The 18302-nt window shown below is 52.7% G+C and overlaps 1 protein-coding gene across 7 annotated transcripts in view; it reads left to right on the top strand.

Moving 5' to 3' along the window:
* TRIM9 (tripartite motif containing 9) overlaps positions 1-18302 on the top strand; it is a 68618-nt gene that overhangs the window by 45714 nt on the left and 4602 nt on the right. Inside the window, exons 4-10 of one of the 7 annotated variants that reach the window (XM_054069032.1) lie at positions 6526-6636; positions 7178-7331; positions 8283-8428; positions 10097-10235; positions 14750-14938; positions 17184-17225; positions 18199-18222. In XM_054069032.1, coding sequence (XP_053925007.1) covers positions 6526-6636; positions 7178-7331; positions 8283-8428; positions 10097-10235; positions 14750-14938; positions 17184-17225; positions 18199-18222 — 805 coding nt within the window. Of the gene's footprint in view, positions 1-6525; positions 6637-7177; positions 7332-8270; positions 8429-10096; positions 10236-14749; positions 14939-17183; positions 17226-18198; positions 18223-18302 lie in introns of all 7 variants that reach the window. The other 6 variants (XM_054069031.1, XM_054069034.1, XM_054069033.1 and 3 more) reach the window with 6 other exon arrangements.

Here is an 18302-nt window from a genome sequence, read left to right as displayed (position 1 = left end):
GCTGGAGAGGGGCTTCTTACAAGGGCCTGGAGTGATAGGATGTTAGGGAATGGCTTTAAATTGGAAGAGGGGAGATTTAGATCAGACATTAGGAAGAAATTCGTCACGGTGAGGGTGATGAGGCCCTGGTCCAGGTTGCCCAGAGCAGTGGTGGCTGCTCCATCCCTGGAGGGGTTCCAGGCCAGGTTGGATGGGGCTTGGAGCCCCTGATCCAGTGGGAGGTGTCCCTGCCCATGGCACGGGGTTGGAACTGGGTGGGCTTTGAGGTCCCTTCCAACCCAATCCATTCCATGATTCTATGATCTCTCCTGGGGATTTTTCCCTCTGGATTTGGAGCCCTGCTCCCCAGACCATCACCCTCCACCCCACGGTTGTGCAGGTGGCTGTACCCCAGCCACAGTGCACTTAGGGTGAGGATGCTCCGTGTCTTCCATGTGATATCCCCAGCAGGACTCACCTCAGGCACAGAGGAGCTGAGATTCGAGTGAGGTTGGGTGCTTTGAAAGCCGGTTTTCCAGGCAACTACTAAAAAGAAGGTGAGGAAGACATTGAAGTAGAGATGGGTGCAGGTGTTTCTGCCTTCTAGGAGCTGTATTAAAATGTAAATTACAGTTAATGTCACCTTACAGGGGAGAAAAGCTCTTGAAATACATTTCCTATTTTAAGGTAGTCGTGAGCTGCGATGAGTGCACAGCAAATACCCTTTTTATAGGCTGTAATTAGCTGCTGCTTTCTGGCTGTTGCCTCCTTTGGCACCGGCAGGGAATAAAAAGGCATTTGAGATAAACAACCATAAACAAAACGCCTGGAGCTGCCCAAATCCCTGTTAGCCCTTTCCCAGAAGGGGCCACTCAGGGAGGTTTGTTACCCACCTGGCTGCAGGAGAGGTTTGTAAGCTGTCCACTTCCATGCCAAATTCATGGCATTCATGGTTTTCCTGGTGCTCTGGTGAATATTCCAGCTCTCTGTGGTCTCCCCAGGTTGCCCTTCAAGTCTTAACAAAGCCATATTTGCTTAAGGAACTTCCAAATGTCGCTTTCAGCTCAAAATCCTCCTCATTCTTGGGATACCATGGAGCTGAGGTGCACCAGGGAGTAGAAATCCCTCCTGTGCAGGAGGGACTATGGGATGCTTCGGGCAATATGGAAAACTTGTGGGCCCCATTGGGTGTAGACTGTGCTTTTGAAGTTATGGGGGATGCTCATGCCTTGTTTTTAAGACCTTTTCCTAATGAAAGCAATTCATTCTGACAGGCTGAGAGGGTTGGGGTTGTGCAGCCTGGAGAAGAGAAGGCTACGAGGAGACCTTAGAGCAGCTTCCAGTGCTGAAAGGGGCTTCAGGAAAGCTGGGAAGGGGCTTTTTCCAAGGCCCTGGAGTGATAGGACGAGGGGGAATGGCTTTAAATTGGTATGAAAAGATTTAGGTTAGACATTAGGAAGAAATTCTTCACGGTGAGGGTAGGGAGGCCCTGGCCCAGGTTGCCCAGAGCAGTGGTGGCTGCCCCATCCCTGGAGGGGTTCCAGGCCAGGTTGGATGGGGCTTGGAGCCCCTGATCCAGTGGGAGGTGTCCCGGCCCATGACAGGGGCTGGGACTGGATGGGCTTTAAGGTCTCTTCCAACCCAAACCATTCCATGATTCTATGGGGTCTCATTGTTCCTATCTGCATCTCCTCCTCTTGTCTGGAGCACAGAAGCTCTAAAGCTGTGAAGCTCCGCCAGTTCCCAGCTGAAGATCTCTCCTCTTGCCTTAAATCAGCTTGTTGGCAGGGAAGGGAGATGTGGATTTCTGCTGTCAGTTTGCCTGCAGTGTAGATACTGCAGTGAAACTGCTTCATGCTCTAATCCTCCAGGTGCTCAGTCCACGAAGGACACCACAGAGTTATAGAAGAGCAGAATCACCGGGGGTAAAGGCATGGAGCAGGACAGAGCTGCAGCCACTGCTTTGAGTGGTTTCTGAGCACTTAGAGCCAGCTGCCCCAGGCTCCTTCTGGTTGGATTTTTAATATCTCCAAGGCTGGAGGCTCCACTGCCTCTCTGTTCTGGGTTTTTGACCACTGTTATGGGGAAAGAAGCCTTAAATGGAATTTCTTGTATCTCAGTGTGCACCCACATGTGTAAAGATTTATGTAGCCTCTGTAACAGCAGGCAGCAAGCGTTTCCACACCGGACCAGCCCTTTATTAGCAGGGATAATCCACCAGGAAGCTTGGTAATTACTCAGCCTGGAGCTGCCTGGTGCTGGCCTCACCTCACCCTGCTGCCAGGGAGTGGGCGAGGTGGAAAGGCAGAGCTGGGACTGGCATCTCCGTGTCCCAGCTCCATCCTTCCAGCCAGAGGCAGGAAGCCCCACAGGACTGATGCAGGAGCAGTGGTAGCCGGTCTCCTTGCTTCACCCATAACCCTGTCTCTTGGCTAAGGAGGTAGCAGGGGAGCCAGCTACATGTCCATGGAATCATAGAATATTTGGTTGGAAAAAAATCTTTGAGATCATTGAGTCCAACTGTCCCTGTCCACTACTAAACCAGATCCCTGAGCACCTCATCTCCCTGTCTTTTAAACCCCTCCAGGGATGGGGACTCCACCACCTCCCTGGGCGACCTCTGCCAGTGCCTGAGAACCCTTTCAGTGAAGAAGTTTTTCCTGATGTCCAATCTGAACCTGCCCTGGTGCAACTTGAGGCCATTTCTTCTCATCCTCCCTTGTTACTTGGGAGAAGAGCTCAACACCCACCTCACCACAACCTCCTTTCAGGAGCTGCAGAGAGCGATGAGGTCTCCCCTCAGCCTCCTCTTCTCCAGACTAAACATCCCCAGCTCCCTCAGCAACTCCCAGAACCCCTGTTCTCCAGCCCCTTCTCCAGCTCCGTTCCCTTCTCTGGACGTGCTCCAGCCCCTCAATATCCTTCTTGTAGCAAGAGGCCCAAAACTGAACACCATGACTGTCCTGGAACGCCATACCTGTCTTCACCGAGCAACTGCCGTTCCTTGGAGGGGCTCCTGACTGGCTGGTGGTAGCAGATGGCAGTTCCACTGGTAATGCTTCAAGAGCATCCAGTCGGGCAGAGAGAGGCTCACAAATTCATTATCCTGGGCAAACCAGACAGAGATTTAAGCTGCAAAGAAGATAAGAAGATTGTTTTGCCAATCCCATCTTTGTTGTCTTCCCAGCATGTGCGTTTTTCTGGGTGTCCAGGGTGTGATCCCCACTTGCCCATCTGCAGCCCAGCAGGCAGGGAACACAAAACCTTGCTCTGGTTCCATAGTTGCAGTGAGGATACGCTCAACCAACAAGGTGAGAGCCCACAGGCTCACCTCACACCCAGTGGTAACATCATGGTCTGAAGCTGAGAGATCCTACACGTAACAAGTGATAGGACTACAGAAAACGGCCTCAGGTTGCTCCAGGGGAGGTTTAGATTGGATAGCATGAAAAATTTCTTCACGGAAAGAGTAGTGAAGCCCTGGCAGAGGCTGCCCAGGGCAGCGGTGGAGTCTCCATCCCTGGAGGGCTTCAGAAGGCATATAGATGTGGCACTTCAGGATATGGTTTAGTAAGCACGATGGAGTTGCGTTGACTATAGGACTGGATGATCTTAGAGGTCTTTTCCAGCCTTAATGATTGTTCATTCCCACAGGCGACAACTCTTACAAAAGCAGAACAACCCCCCAGCACTCTCTGTGGGCAGAAGAGGTCAAATTAGTGCAAGGGGCTGCTTTGTGTTGCATGGCAGAGTCTGCGGGTTGTGCAAGGCTTTGCTCCCCATCTGCTCCTTCTGGATGTCACCCTGACCATCCCCATGGAGAATGGAAGTCCAGGGCCTTGCCCACGCTTTCAGAAGAGGTCAGCATAGGAGTCCAGGTCTCCAGGACCAGCTGCTGGTTCCACTCCATCCCAGTTGCATTCCAGTGCACCGAAGTGTTAGAAACTGGCACTGAATGAAGTCTTCCCTCTTATGACAGCGTTTGTGGCCAAAATTGGTCCATGCCAATCCTGCTGCTCGCTGTCTCCATCTCAGAGCCATCCAGCATCTCTGCAAGCCTCTTATAGGCACGTTTTTGACTAGAAGAGCAATATGGGAGCTCCCCCTGCTGCCTCGTCCACTTGGACACGGGGAGTGCTGGCTGCAGCCCCCTCCTCAGCATCCAGCCTTGTTCTGGCCTCCCTCTGCCGGAAACTGGGATTACTGGGATTGCTAAAAGTAGCAAGAGGTGGCTGGTCCATAATTATCAGGTCCTGGCTAGGAAAGTGCTTCCTAGCATTTCATAGTGGCAGATACGCTATCCCAAGTTGCCAATCTGGTAATTCTTTTCTTCCTGTTAGCTGATGAAGTAGAGGTGATTAAATCATAATTAAGCAACACATGGTGTGATTGATTGCCCTGCAGGAGTCGTGGCACCCCTTGAAACCCAGGTTATTTCACTGCAAGAGGCTTCATTCCACCTTCCCGGTCGGACTGGTAGGGATGCTCACAGGAGGAGATGCTCCTCACCCTAGGGTGGACATTCGAGCGCATGGAGTGGTGGGCACGCAGGCGCTGGGATTCACCAGCTGCAGTGCTGAGGACACAACCGTGCTTTCAAAAATGTTAATCGCTGCTTATTGCAGCTTTTTTCCATCGTACTGCAGATGCTGATGCTGATGGGAAGCTCGTTTTTACTGCCTGTAACATCCTGAATCGCTGCAGTCTCCAGAGCTGCGTAGCTTTATTCAGACCTAGTGGAGAACTTTACACAGCCTTAAAGCTCTTCCATTAAAAAGAAGAATTGTCTGCCATGGGCATGTTCCTCTAAAGCATAAAATCGCTCTTCCTGAGCTGCTCTGCCAGTCTCCCATGACAGAAATCTCGCTGGCAGCAGGTGCAGATCTGTGCTGTCTCCTTCTGTGGGGATGCAGCGTGATGGATGAGACAGCCTTCAAATACTCCGTCGTTGTATCAGACCCTCAACCGCATCCTCACTGCTGTGTTTCAGGAAAGGTCAGCACTGGCCAAACCACACACTTGCATTCATAGAATCATAGAATAGTTTGGGTTGGAAGGGATCTTAAAGATCACCCAGTTCCAACCCCCCTGCCATGGGCAGGGACACCTCCCGCTCCATCCAACCTGGCCTTGAACCCCTCCAGGGATGGGGCAGCCACCACTGCTCTGGGCAACCTCTTCCAGTGCTTCGCCACTCTCACAGGGAAGAAATTCTTCCTAATGTCCAGTCTAAATCTGCCCCTCTCCAGTTTGTACCCATTGTCCCTTGTCCTATCACTCCAAGCCTTTATAAAAAGTCCCTCCCCAGCTTTCTTGTAGCCCCTTCAGGTACTGTAACCGGTATTCTGCTACTGGGATGCTGAAACATCTTCCCCTGCGTGCAAGAGGATGCTCTCTAGTGTGCAGCCTGGGCAGCCCCAGGCAGAGCTTGGCGTGCGATAGTGACCCCTGCCACAGGGCAGGATTGCTCTCCTCTCACTGGCACACCTCTCCCTCAGAGCTCATTCCCTGTCTACTGCTGGAGCCCGTAAGAACATGAGGCCATTCTGCAACGTGGTCCATCTCAGCCGATAGAGCCAGTCCAGAGGAGGCCACAAAGATAATCCAAGGGTGGAACAACTTGCACACAAGGACAGGCTGAGAGAGGTGGAGTTGTTCAGCCTGGAGAAGAAAAGGCTACACGGAGACCTTAGAGCAGTTTCCAGTACTGAAAGGGGCTCCAGGAAAGCTGGGGAGGGGCTCTGGATCAGGGAGTGCAGAGACAGGATGAGGGGGAATGGTTTTCAGCTGAAAGAGGGGAGATTGAGATGAGATCTTGGGGAAAAAACCTTTGAGGTTAGGGAGACCGTGGCCCAGGTTGCCCAGAGCAGTGGTGGCTGCCCCATCCCTGGAGGGGTTCAAGGCCAGGATGGATGAGGCTTGGAGCCCCTGATCCAGTGGGAGGTGTCCCTGCCCATGGCAGGGGGTTGGAACTGGATGGGCTTTGAAGTCCCTTCCAACGCAAACCATTCCATGGTTCTGTGATGGGCAGAGGAGCAGCTCAAACAGATCATCAGTCAGAGTTGAGGCTGATGGAGATGATGCGTTGGAAATACCAAAACAGCAGGATCGCTCCTCAGCCAGATTGTTGGGTGCAGCTGCCCAGAGCGAGCTCCACAGCCCGGTTCCGTGCGGAGGATGGATGGGGCAGCCCCACAGAGGCTGCAGGAGCAGCATCTCTCTCTGGAGGCTGGCGTTTGCTTTGCATGGAGTTGATAAGCTGACATTTGGAAGCCGTCTCAGTTAAAAACAGAGCGTGGGACTGCCCTACAGCTTTGACTAATTACCTGCCTTAATAATTTTGAGCTAAACAACACTGTTCACTGTTGTTCACTGGGGTTTCAAAGATCTGGAAGTTGGTAAATAAGTCTTGGCCAGTTCTGCCTTTTTCTCCTCCCTTGAGTCTTTGGCTTTGCGCTGCCCTGTGCCCACCAGCGCCAAAGCCCATTTGCTCCCCATCTCCCAAAATCCCACAGCTCCAAACCAATCTCCTTGTCTCCACTGCAGGTGGTGCGAGACCAGATTTCTCACTGCACAGTTAAGCTGCGCCAGACCACGGGCCTGATGGAATACTGCCTGGAGGTCATCAAGGAGAACGACCCCAGCGGCTTCCTGCAGGTTGGTGAGGAGCTGCTCGCATCTGGGCTGAGCGGGAAGGGCATTGCACAGCCCAGGGGTAACGCAGAGGAGCTGGGGGGGTTACACCAGTGATACTCCCAGCTTTTCCTGCTGTAAAATCAAAGGCCAACCTCTCATCGCCTCCAGGTTCACAGCAGATCAGAAGCAGAACCAGGCTAGGGGCGTTTCTGGCTCTGGTTGCAGCAGACAGTGGTGGATCTCTGGAGCTGAGATCACATCGTGCTGTCTCGTTGTACTCCAGTAAGAAACGGCCGTACAGCCCTTGAAAACTGCATCGTGGCGCTCAGCCCCGGGCTGGTCCCTCTGGTACCAGATCCTGCCTTTAAAATAGTCCCCAAAGCTCCTGGGGTCCCTCGGCCCATCTGAGCGTGCAGCAAAGGGCGATGCTAGAGACCATGTGTGATGATGTCCCAGGTCTTGGCAGCCAGGGACAGAAGTGGCAGCTGGGGAAGGGGGGAGCAGGGTAGGGACAAGGCACAGCACGCAGCTCTCGATAGCTGAGGCTGCTCTTTGCCACCAGATCTCCGACGCTCTCATCAGGAGAGTGCACCTAACCGAGGACCAGTGGGGCAAGGGGACGCTCACACCCCGGATGACCACAGACTTCGACTTGAACCTTGACAATGCCCCTCTGCTGCAGTCCATCCACCAGCTCGATTTTGTGCAGATGAAAGGTAAGAACATTTCCAGTGCCTTTCAAAAACCTGTCTCTGCTCGTGTTGGGCGCTTCTGTGCAACTCATCCCAGCAAAGGGGCAGCAGAGGAGAGTTTCTTGTCTTCTCCCAGCAATCTTGGGCAGTCCATACCAAAAGTTCTACCTGTTTCTGGGTGGTTTGGGCCCTTGGAGAAGCCTTCTGCCTCCCTGCCCTGGACCTCTGGGCAGCTGTGTGCCAGGTCAAGGTGCTAGGAGCTGGGTTTTGCTTGGCAGTGTGCTTTTGCTTGGGTTTCCTGACTCCAGAGCCATTGGCACACTCCAGCATTTCACAGCGGTAAAACATAGGAAGGCTGTGGACCATGCACTTCCTCTGTAATGTTAACAAGCATCTTCAAATCTTGGCTTGTATCAGAAACAGCGTGGCCAGCAGGAGCAGGGGAGGGATTGTGCCCCCATACTGAGCACTGCTGAGGCCACACCTTGGATCCTGGGTTCAGCTTTGGGCCCCTCACTCCAAGAAGGACATTGAGGGGCTGGAGCACATCCAGAGAAGGGAACAGAGCTGGGGAAGGGGCTGGAGAACAGGGGTTATGAGGAGCGGCTGAGGGATCCAGGGTTGTTTAACTTGGAGAAAAGAAGGCTGAGGGGAGACCTCATCACTGTCTACAACTGCCTGAAAGGAGGTTGGAGTGAGGTGGGTGTTGGTCTCTTCTCCCAAATAACAAGGGAGGATGAGAGGAAATGGCCTCAGGTTGTGTCAGGGCATGTTCAGGTTGGACATCAGGTTCTCAGGCCCTGGCAGAGGCTGCCCAGGGAGGCGGGGGAGTCTCCATCCCTGGAGGGGTATAAAAGACGGGCAGATGAGGTGCAGCGGCTCCTCATAAGACTTTTGCTCCAGCTGAAATCCTGCTCCTTCTCTGTGGTCGTAGCAGCCAGAGTCAGACTAATTTATGTTTAGTTTCCTCCCCAGTGCCGGCGCCGCCGATCCTGCAGCTAGAGGAGTGTTGCACCCACAACAACAGTGCCACCCTGTCCTGGAAGCAGCCCCCCTTGTCAACCGTGCAGGTGGAAGGCTACATCCTCGAGCTCGATGACGGCAACGGCGGCCAGTTCAGGGTAGGTGCTCAGAGCATGAAGCCAGGCTCGGCAGCACAGTCTTGCTCATGACTCCAGTATTGCCTCGCCATGAAGCAACTGGAGTAGCCTTGAGTTTTTATGAGTCATCACAGAATCACAGAATCACCAGGTTGGAAAGGACCCATTGGATCATCGAGTCCAACCATTCCTAACACTCCCTAAACCATGTCCCTCAGCACTTCATCCACCCGTTCCTTAAACACCTCCAGGGAAGGCGACTCGACCCCCTCCCTGGGCAGCTGTTCCAGTGCCCAATGACTCTTTCTGTGAAGAATTTTTTTCTGATATCCAACCTGACCCTCCCTGACGGAGCTTCAGGCCATTCCCTCTTGTCCTGTCCCCTGTCACTTGGGAGCAGAGCCCAGCTCCCTCCTCTCCACAACCTCCTTTCAGGTAGCTCACCTTCCCTGGAAACATGGGACTCGCTGCTGGGGTGCCCAGGGAAGCTGGCAGTGCAGACAAGCTGCTCTTTTGAGTGGCAAGGTTATTTGAGGGGGTGGAAACACCTTGCCCGTGATCGCTATGGCTTGCAAACACATTTGAAACTCTTGTCTTTTTTGGTTGCTGAAAATTTCACGCAAGGTACGCTAATTACCATGAAGGACTTCTGGTTTGCCAGCTGCCAGCAAGCAGAGGTGTTTAAGGCCTGAGGGCTGTGAAATTGCTGTAATTACACAATCAAAATATGACTTTTTTTCCTCCAATCTGACACACTGATAATTACCCTGGTGTCTTCATATCCACTGAGAGCAGGCGCAGGGACTAAATTCCTCTACAAGGAACTCAGCCAGGCAGGAACCAGAGTAGAGTCAAGGCAGAAGAGAGGTGACACGGGTGGGATTGGAGAGAAAAAGGCGCAGGAGGCTGCCTGTGGGGAGGCCAAGGTGCAGCACAGCCAACCCAGCAAGATGAGGGCAATTCAGAGAATTATGGAATGGTTTGAGTTGGAAGGGATCTTAAAGATCATCTAATTCCAACCCCCCTGCCATGGGCAGGGACACCTCCTACTGGATCAGGTTGCTCCAAGCCCCATCCAACCTGGCCTTGAACCCCTCCAGGGATGGGGCAGCCACCACTGCTCTGGGCAACCTGAGCCAGGGCCAACCCACCCTCACAGTGAAGAATTTCTTCCTTATGTGTAGTCTGAAAACCACTGCCCCTTGTCCAATCACAACAGGACCTGCAAAAACTCTGTCCCCATCTTTCTCACAAGTGCACTTTCAGTACTGGAAGCTGCTCTAAGGTCTCCCCAAAGCCTTCTCTTCTCCAGGCTGAACAACCCCAACTCTCTCAGCCTGGTCTTTGTATGGGAGGTGCTCCAGCCCTCAGGTCATCTCCATGGCCTCCTCTGGACTCTCTCCAACAGCTCCATGGCCTTCCTGTGCTGAGGACTCCAGAGGCAGACACGGGGCTCCAGGTTGGGTCTCACCAGAGACACAATCCCCTCCCTCCCTGCTGGCCGCGCTGCTTTGGATGCAGCGCAAAGTATTGTCAAGGAACAAATCACAGGGTCATTTTGCTCTGCTTTAGCCGTATCCCATGGTCCTAACTGTGCCCCAGGTAGCAGAGCATGGCTGAACCCATCACAACCACAAGGAGCTGTTCTTCCATCCCTGAGACTGGGCACTAATTGCACTTGCTTTGCAGGAGGTGTACGTGGGCAAGGAGACCATGTGTACGGTGGACGGGCTTCACTTCAACAGCACCTACAGCGCACGCGTCAAAGCCTTCAACAAAACAGGAGTCAGCCCGTACAGCAAGACCCTGGTCCTCCAAACGTCTGAGGGTAAGGCATTGCGACCCTTCCAGCCCGACGCGCTCCAGCACTGCTCACACGCACGCCTGGGGCGCATCCAGCACACCCGAGCTTAGCATCGCCACGCAGGGAGCCTGGTCCTCCGGTCCCTCAGCAGGAAAACCAGTGCTGATGGAAGGGAAAGATTGTGTCACTGCCAGAATTTCTCTCTCACCCCTTTCCTTTGCAGAAGATGTTCTTTGGGGAGGTACGACGAGAGGCATCCTGCAGAGAGGTGTTTCAAATTGGGTTGCAGCATTAAGCAAAGGGAAGCTCAGATGTGTTCACTCATTCGGTTTAAACCAAAATGACGCTGTCAACGTTGCTCCTGAGACACTAAGGGCTGTGCGTGGTTGTACAACGCCACAGCTGCACGATGTCTCCTCCAGACCCCGGCCGTGCACGACAGAGAGCAGAGAGACCGGGGAGCCACACGCGTGTCCAGCCACGCCGGCATCGTCTGCCTCACCCCCCCACCGACAGGCGCTCAGTTAGAATGTTAAACACTCCCTTGCAGGTTGCAGAGGAGTCTTCTCGCCTGACTTTAAGTACATTTGTCACCCCAGGCACTGTATCCATCGCAGAACATCGGCTTGTTTCTAGCGTGGAGGTGGAGAGGCGTAAGGCTGACTCCAAGAATTGAAGTGGGAGTCTGAATCATAGAATCAGGAAATGGTCTGGATTGGAAGGGACATTAAAGATCATCTAATTCCAACCCCCTGCCATGGGCAGGGACACCTCCCACTGGATCAGGGGCTCCAAGCCACATCCAATCTGGCCTGGAACCCCTCCAGGGATGGGGCAGCCACCACTGCTCTGGGCAACCTGGGCCAGGGCCTCCCCACCCTCACAGCAAAACATTTATTCCCAAGATCTCATCTCAATCTCCCCTCTTTCAGTTTAAAACTGTTCCTCTCATTCTCTCCCTGCCCTCCCTGATCAAGAGCCCCTCCCCAGCTTTCCTGGAGCCCCTTTCAGCACTGGAAGCTGCTCTAAGGTCTCCCCGGAGTCTTCTCCAGGCTGAACAAACCCAGCAGTGGGGGATGCAGCCGTGAAGCAAGGAATCTGCTGCCACTGCCATCTGTGCCCCTCTGCAGCCTTACTGCCAGGCAAGAAACCCCATGGGGGTTTTCCACGCTCAGATTTCTTTCCTCCCAGAGTAAAAGCTCTCTTTTTCCAGGCGGTGTGAAGATCTGGTTTGCAGCAGCATCCCCAGAGGTGGCTGGTAGCCGGCTCTAGAGGCCCCGTCGACTGCTGTCAGATGCAATCGGGGGTCAGAGGGGAGCACACAGAGCTCGTGGGGCTGCTTGGGTGAGATCCTTCTTGCCACAGAGCACTTCTGGTGGCTTTGAGCAAGGAGAAGAAAGGCCTTTCTGGTGAAAACTGGTTTACAAATAGAAGCAGAGGAAGGATATGCAGGGTTTTCCCTTGCTTGCTTCCACTTATCTGCAGGAGATAACTCTTCCAGCTCAGAGCATGTGCCAAGTGTGGCTGCATGGGCAGGACAGGTTGGCCAGGAATGGGACTCGCATTTGGCTGAAGTAGAGTGGAGAGCAAACCTGTAGCAAACCTTCCTCATATAAAAGGCAGAAAACTCAAATCACAGGTCACATAGGCCATGGCACATCCATCTGAGAGCTGTGTGCGTATTTGCAAAGCTGGGCACCAATACCAAGGAAGCTGCAGTGTTCCTCTGGAGATCCATGGACAGGACAACCTGGATGTGGGGTGGCCAGGACCACTCCCAAAGCCCGGAGGTCAACAGTTCTCACCTACTTCACCACTCAGCTTCACCAGCCTTTGCAGGAGACAGCAGAGCTTTGGCTTCTGGTCCCATTTGTGTCTTATAAGACCAATTTGAGGTACAGTTTCCTAACCACAACCAGGTGGACTTTAAGTTGTCACAGCCAGCAGTTTGCACGATCTCTGCTATGATCTTTCCAGCTCTGCTTTCCTCTTGTAGCTGTCCTCACTGTCCAGCCAATCTCCAAAATATGAAGGAATCTGGGAAAGAAGAGCTGTTCACGGTCCCAAAGGGCCAGGCTGTGCTGGGGCTGCTGCCAGCAAAGAGACGTTTTGCTCTTCTGAGCATCGGATGAGCATTTCTTGCGTTGCGCCTTCTCACTGAATAGGCTTTTGCATTTGTTATTCCAGCACAAAAGGGAGGAAAAAAGTCAAATAGACCTGGAGTATTTTCTGCTTTTAGAGGTTGGCTGACCTTCTTTGGACTCAAAGTGAAATAAATTACATCTCTGTGCAGCTTCCGGATATCCGAGTGCCATGGTGAATAGAATTCCTTGCACATCACAGCTCTTAGGCTTTTCTTTGTGGTCTTTACAGCAGCATCAGGCTTTAAGCACTGCTTTCTCTGAAGTAGTCTTAGCTTTTCCCTTCAGCCGTGCTCTGAAAAGAGTCCGTGTGGGAAGAAGGGACAAAAGAAGAGACTGACTTAATATGAAGAGAACATCTCTCTGGACGTGGCTGTCCTGCTCTAAGTGGATAGCACAGAATCATAGAATCACTTGGTTGGAAAAGACCTTTGAGATCATTGAGTCCAACCGTCCCTGTCCACTACTAAACCAGATCCCTGAGCACTTCATCTGCCCGTCTTTTAAACCCCTCCAGGGATGGGGACTCCACCACCTCCCTGGGCAGCCTCTGCCAGGGCCTGAGAACCCTTTCTGTGAAGAAGTTTTTCCTCATGTCCAATCTGATCCTGCTCTGATGCAACTTGAGGCCATTTCCTCTCATCCTATCACCTGGGAGGAGAGAGCAACCCCCACCTCGCTACAACCTCCTTCCAGGCAGTTGTAGACAGTGATGAGGTCTCCCCTCAGCCTCCTCTTCTCCAGGCTAACCAACCCCAGGTCCCTCAGCCGCTCCTCATAACCCTTCCCAGCTCCGTTGCCTTCTGCCTGCCCACACCTCAGCCCTCACGCTGGGCTGCTCTGTGCCTTCAGCCACACTCACCTGGACACGTGTCACCTGTGCTGCCTGCAGCCGTGAGCCTGGGAGCTGCCTCCCCGTCCCCTGCCCTCCAGCCCTCCAGCTTTAGCCATGGCTGCAGAGTTTCAAGGCAAAGCCTGGTGTTGGCTTCTTGCTTCTTTGGTGAGACACAAGCCTTGGAGCAAAGGACCAGGAGGAACACCTTGCTCGTCACACCCTGTGCCCTGCTGTCCCCTCTGCTGCGTTCTCAAACTTGACAAACTCTGCCAAGACCACAAACAGCCGCTCCAGCTCCATCTGGGCTGAGCATGTGGCAAAGGGGCTTGGGCACCATGCCAGAGGGCCCTTCTACAGCCTAGATGAGCACCAGAAGCTTTTCTTTCAAGCCCAGTTCCTTGTCTGAGGCCCATCTTGAAGTTCCTTACCAGCCATGGGGTGACTTTCAGCAACAACCAAAGTATTTTAACCAGCAATTTTGGAAGAGGTGAACCCCACAAGGGGAAATAAGCAGCGAGGAGCTACAGGAACATAAGATGTTAGTTAGGGAAAGTCATGAGCCCAGCTGCTCTTGGTAGTAGTTCCTCTCCCTCTTGGTAGATGTTGGAGAACACATCCTACCCTAACTTTGAACTCCACTTATTGACCCGTTGTGCGGTGGTTTCTCTAACCTGTGGCTGAACCCACGGACACCCTTTGCTCCCACAGCCTCGTGCAGCAGCAAGTTGCAGAAGTTCCACCCCACCACGCAAAGAAACGCTTCCTTTTATCTGTTCTAACGTGCTTTTCAGCTCAATCTGTATTCACAGCCAGGTGAGACAGGGAGGCTGGGGTACAGCGTTCGGGAGCTTCTCTGATTTGAATGTGTGGAGGATGGTGGATTCCACATTCCACGTTAACCTATCCCTCGATGAGGCTAGGGATGAAATTGCAGGAGGTGACCCTGTTTGTGGTAGCGGGGAACAGAAACCACTGACCCAAGAGGTTCTCTCTACTCCGATGCTTTGCTGTGAATCCCATGAGTTAAATTCTTACTGTAAGGCTCAGATGTGTTTTGACAGGTACAAAGGGATACCAAGAACACCACATCCCGAGCAACCTTTGAGTAAGGTGGGTGCTTGGTAGTACTTAGGGTACCACACCTTAGCACAGCCCTGCAAAACAAGGGTCAGCGGCGAGCAACTGGCTTGTCCACCAGTAATTATTGTGCACAGAGGTATGAGATTTACTAAAGAACGACGGGAAGCATGCATGGTAACGTGAATTTTTTTAGGTGCTTGACTCACTGGAAAGAAAAACCTGTTGAATTGATCATGATGGTAACGTTTTGGAAGATGAAAATGTGTTTATTACCGGTATTCTCAGAGGCAAGGGTCTTGCTGGCTTACGCAGCACCAGACATTGCTGCTCCGCACACCGTACGCACGCTGCCTGCAGCAAAGCGGCGTCCGTGCGTGCCAAAGTGTCTGTGCTCCACTCCAAGGTCTGCTCTTGGGCGATGGAGTGACGCCGTCCAGCAGACCCGATTTCTGATCTCTAGTTTGCATTGATCTTACGTTTAGACACGCAGTCAGAAGAACAGACCCTCCCTTTTCCAGTGCCTTTGGAAAGATCGCAGCTTCGTAGAATGAGTCCTTTCTCCTCCACCCTTAATCTACAACCCAGCTTCTCGGGGAGATCCTACTTTGAGCTAAGATCTTCGGCCCACCAGCTGAGCTTGCATTCTTCTTTACAGTCCCTGAATTCAGCTGGTGAGCCGAGTGCCTCTGGCATTTCCTCTTGATCTGTGCTTCTGGGCATCTCCAAAGTCTCTGTTTGTTTTGTTCTGTTGTGTTTGTTTTTCCCATGACATGCGGATGGCAGGGGGAACTCCTTCTGTTTGTCAGTGGCCTGCTCCTGCCGCGCAGGGACTTGCGGTGGCATAGTTCTCGTGGTGTTTTCATCCGTATGGACCAGCCTGGGCAAGTTTATGCATGGGGTGAGGGAGCAGCGCAGTAATTCCTTCCATGGGTGCTGCTCTTGGCTGACCAATCTGGCCCAGCCAGCCGGCAGCGCAGATCCCTCATCTCTAGCATGCGTTGACCTTGTGTCTAGGGACAGTCAGAAGAGCAGACCCTCCCTGGGAGAAACCTGCGGGGACGTCTCAAGGGTTTGCTTTCCCTCTACAGCCAGGAAACACAGGCTCTGCCTCAAGATTTGTTCTCCAAAATTGGTTTCCTCAATTAACTCTTGACCCCTCCTAAGAAAGAAGCGAGTCTGGTTGTGAGCGAGGTCCGCTAAGGCCAGCTCGCCCATCCTGAAGATGTGGGCTCTTGTCTGGGCTCAGCTTTTATGTGACAATATCGAAGTCTTGTTTCCCACAGAGCGGAGGAAACCACTCCCGTGATACCTCGCTCGCCTGGCAGCACCCACAAGCGCTTTGCTTGCCTCCTTGCGCCCGGTCCTCGCGGGCTGAGCGGCACGTAGGCAGTACAGGCAGAATGAGTGACGGTACCGGGCGGCCAGCGAAGGAGCTGCAGGCACAGTGCCTCTCTCAGAGCTGTTTTCTAACCCCTCTTTGCACATCTTCCGTTGTTAAAAATCCTGGGCCCCGATTCTTCCACCTGCTTTAGATTTACACCACTCCAATGGAGTAATTCAGGCCTTCCTGTGGTGTAAGCCCAGGAAGAACGGGGGCCCACGATTGATTTCCATCCCATAACCCGGAATGAGGAATGCTGCAGCATGACCCTTGCCAGAATAACCGGGGGCCCTGCAACTTTTCTTTTCTTTGTGCTTTTTGTGTTTTATTTCCCATCCTACTGCTGTGCGCTAATGGCTTCAACTCTGTTTTGTTACGGACGTTTCTTCCTTTGTGTCCAGTGTACCAAGATCCACCGCGATGGCCGTGAGCAATACTTGTATGTGCTGGGGTGGTGGGACAGGGCAAAACGGGATCTGAAACGTGCCCGTGCTGTGTCACACTGAGGTGAACTTGTATCGCAGCGATGCACAGAGACCTTGAAAACCATTCTTTGAATAGTGGCACGGGGCGTGATTCATTAAAACAGCCTCAGCAAGCACTGCTTGGTATGGAGCACAACCATGGCCAGATGCTCACCCACCAACACACACTATAGCAGGGTGAAAAGCCCGCTTTCTTGCCAGAGGAAAAGGGAAGACTTCGCAGAGTTAGCCAGCGGGGTCCTTAAAATCCAATATCTGCCCTCTCATGTAGTGCCAATGTGGGGCTTCACGTTGCTCTCTCCTCCTGCTTAGCACAAGCTCCTGGATCAGGACAAGCTCCTGGGTCAGGACAAGCTCTTGGAGGACAAGCTTTTGGACCAAGACAAGCTCCTGGAGGACAAGCTCTTGGATCAGTCCCCAGCTGCAGTCTGGTTCCTTGGAATTGTTTGCAGGAGGATGAAGAGCAGCCCAACACATCCTGCCCCTGCCGGGGCAGTCACAGACACAGCCCAGCACTCTTTGAGGCCAAGAATCTGCCCAGGGACCCCCTCTCCTGCTCCACTCTTGCCTTAGAGGAAGCCCAGGAGAGCTTGGTGGTCCCAGTTCACTGAGCACCAGTGGCTGCTCTTCCATCACTCCAAGGAGTGGGCATTTTTAAGTGATTTGAGGATCGATCTAGAAAATACCAAACAGCCAAGATATTGTGCCCAGGCTAAAATTTCCTGCCCCTTTGCCAGAGGAAAGTCCAATGATTTGGCATCCCGAGCAGGTAACAATCAGACGTGACGCTCTTGAAGGCTGTGATGGGATCTGGCCATGGAAGAGCAGGTACTCCCCGTGTCCCAGAGGTGAGACTCACCAAAACAGCCAACAGTCCACACTCAAACTCACGGGTCATGTTTGCAACCCCCTCTCCATGTGCTTTGGCTTTTAATGAATCAGGCCGCCCGTGGCTGGATGGATGCTTAATTAAAGGTTAAATGCTGTTGAGGGTTTTTCAGGCTGTTTTTTTCTCAGCTGTGATGTGTGAAATATAGTATCTCTTTATAGGATGCAATTTTGAGACACAAGGATCGCCTTACTCTCAATTAGGCAAGTATATTTATTACAATTAACTGGCGCTTACTCCGTGGTGCTCCTCCTTTTTTCTTTCCTTTTTCAATCTTTTAACTTTTCTTTGGGGAGTGAGCAGCATTTCTTGCGCAAACCCTGCTTGCAGAGCCCTCTTGGATGTCATAGAATCCAAGAATGCCCTGAGTTGGAAGGGACCCACAAAGATCATAGAATAGTTTGGGTTGGAAGGGACTTTAGAGATCATCTCGTTCCAACCCCCTGCCATGGACAGGGACGCCTCCCGCTGGATCAGGCTGCCAGGTCATCGAGTCCAACTCCTGTCCCTGCACAGGACACCCCAACGGTCCGAGGGCATTGTCATGTCCTACCAGTAGGTGAATTTAGAGGAGGAATGGTGATTGCTGTATGATATGAAGGCATTTTAAGTTTTCCTCCATATGGTTTTCAAGAGAAGCCTAAAGTCAGTGCTCTGGGAGTGGCCCTGTAATTAAGAACCGATCCTCCTGCTCAAAGCATTCCAGTTCATTAAGGACTTGCACATGGGCCTGATGCTGAGGAGGCGATGCCTCCGGAGCTAATTAGACCAAGTGCTCATTGTAGCATCCCGTGCCTCCCAGGGCCGTGGCACTGCTGCATTCTGCAAGCTCAGCCCCGTTCATTCCCTGGGGAGCAGGAACTCCACACCCAGCCCTGCGGGATTCCCTCCTCGAGCGGCTCACACGCTGCTCCAACCCACCCTCGTTCCATCTCTCCCCACCTTCAAATAGAATCATAGAATCACCAAGTTGGGAAAGACCTCTTGGATCGAGTGCAGCCATTCCTATCTGCCACTAACCCATGTCCCTAAGCAACCATGTCCCTGAGCCTTACTCATGAGGTCCATGCGCTCGCTGGAGAAGCAGGCAAGCAGAAATCGTTTCTCATTCCTTTCTTTACCCAACCTTACGTGCTCTTTTCTCTCCTGCATGCCTTTCCTTGGGAATGACCACAGTTGACATTAAAAAAATGGTGGCAGGTACGGAATCGCCTCCGTCGAGTTGCAAAGCTGGGGCACCCGCGTGCATGTGAGCTGTCCCGTCAAATGATCCAATAAAC

The sequence above is a fragment of the Cuculus canorus genome, chromosome 5, assembly GCF_017976375.1.
Source record: "Cuculus canorus isolate bCucCan1 chromosome 5, bCucCan1.pri, whole genome shotgun sequence".
Classification (NCBI taxonomy): domain Eukaryota; kingdom Metazoa; phylum Chordata; class Aves; order Cuculiformes; family Cuculidae; genus Cuculus; species Cuculus canorus.
The sequence above is the reverse complement of the archived record's forward strand: the minus strand, read 5'-3'. Positions and strand labels throughout refer to the sequence as shown.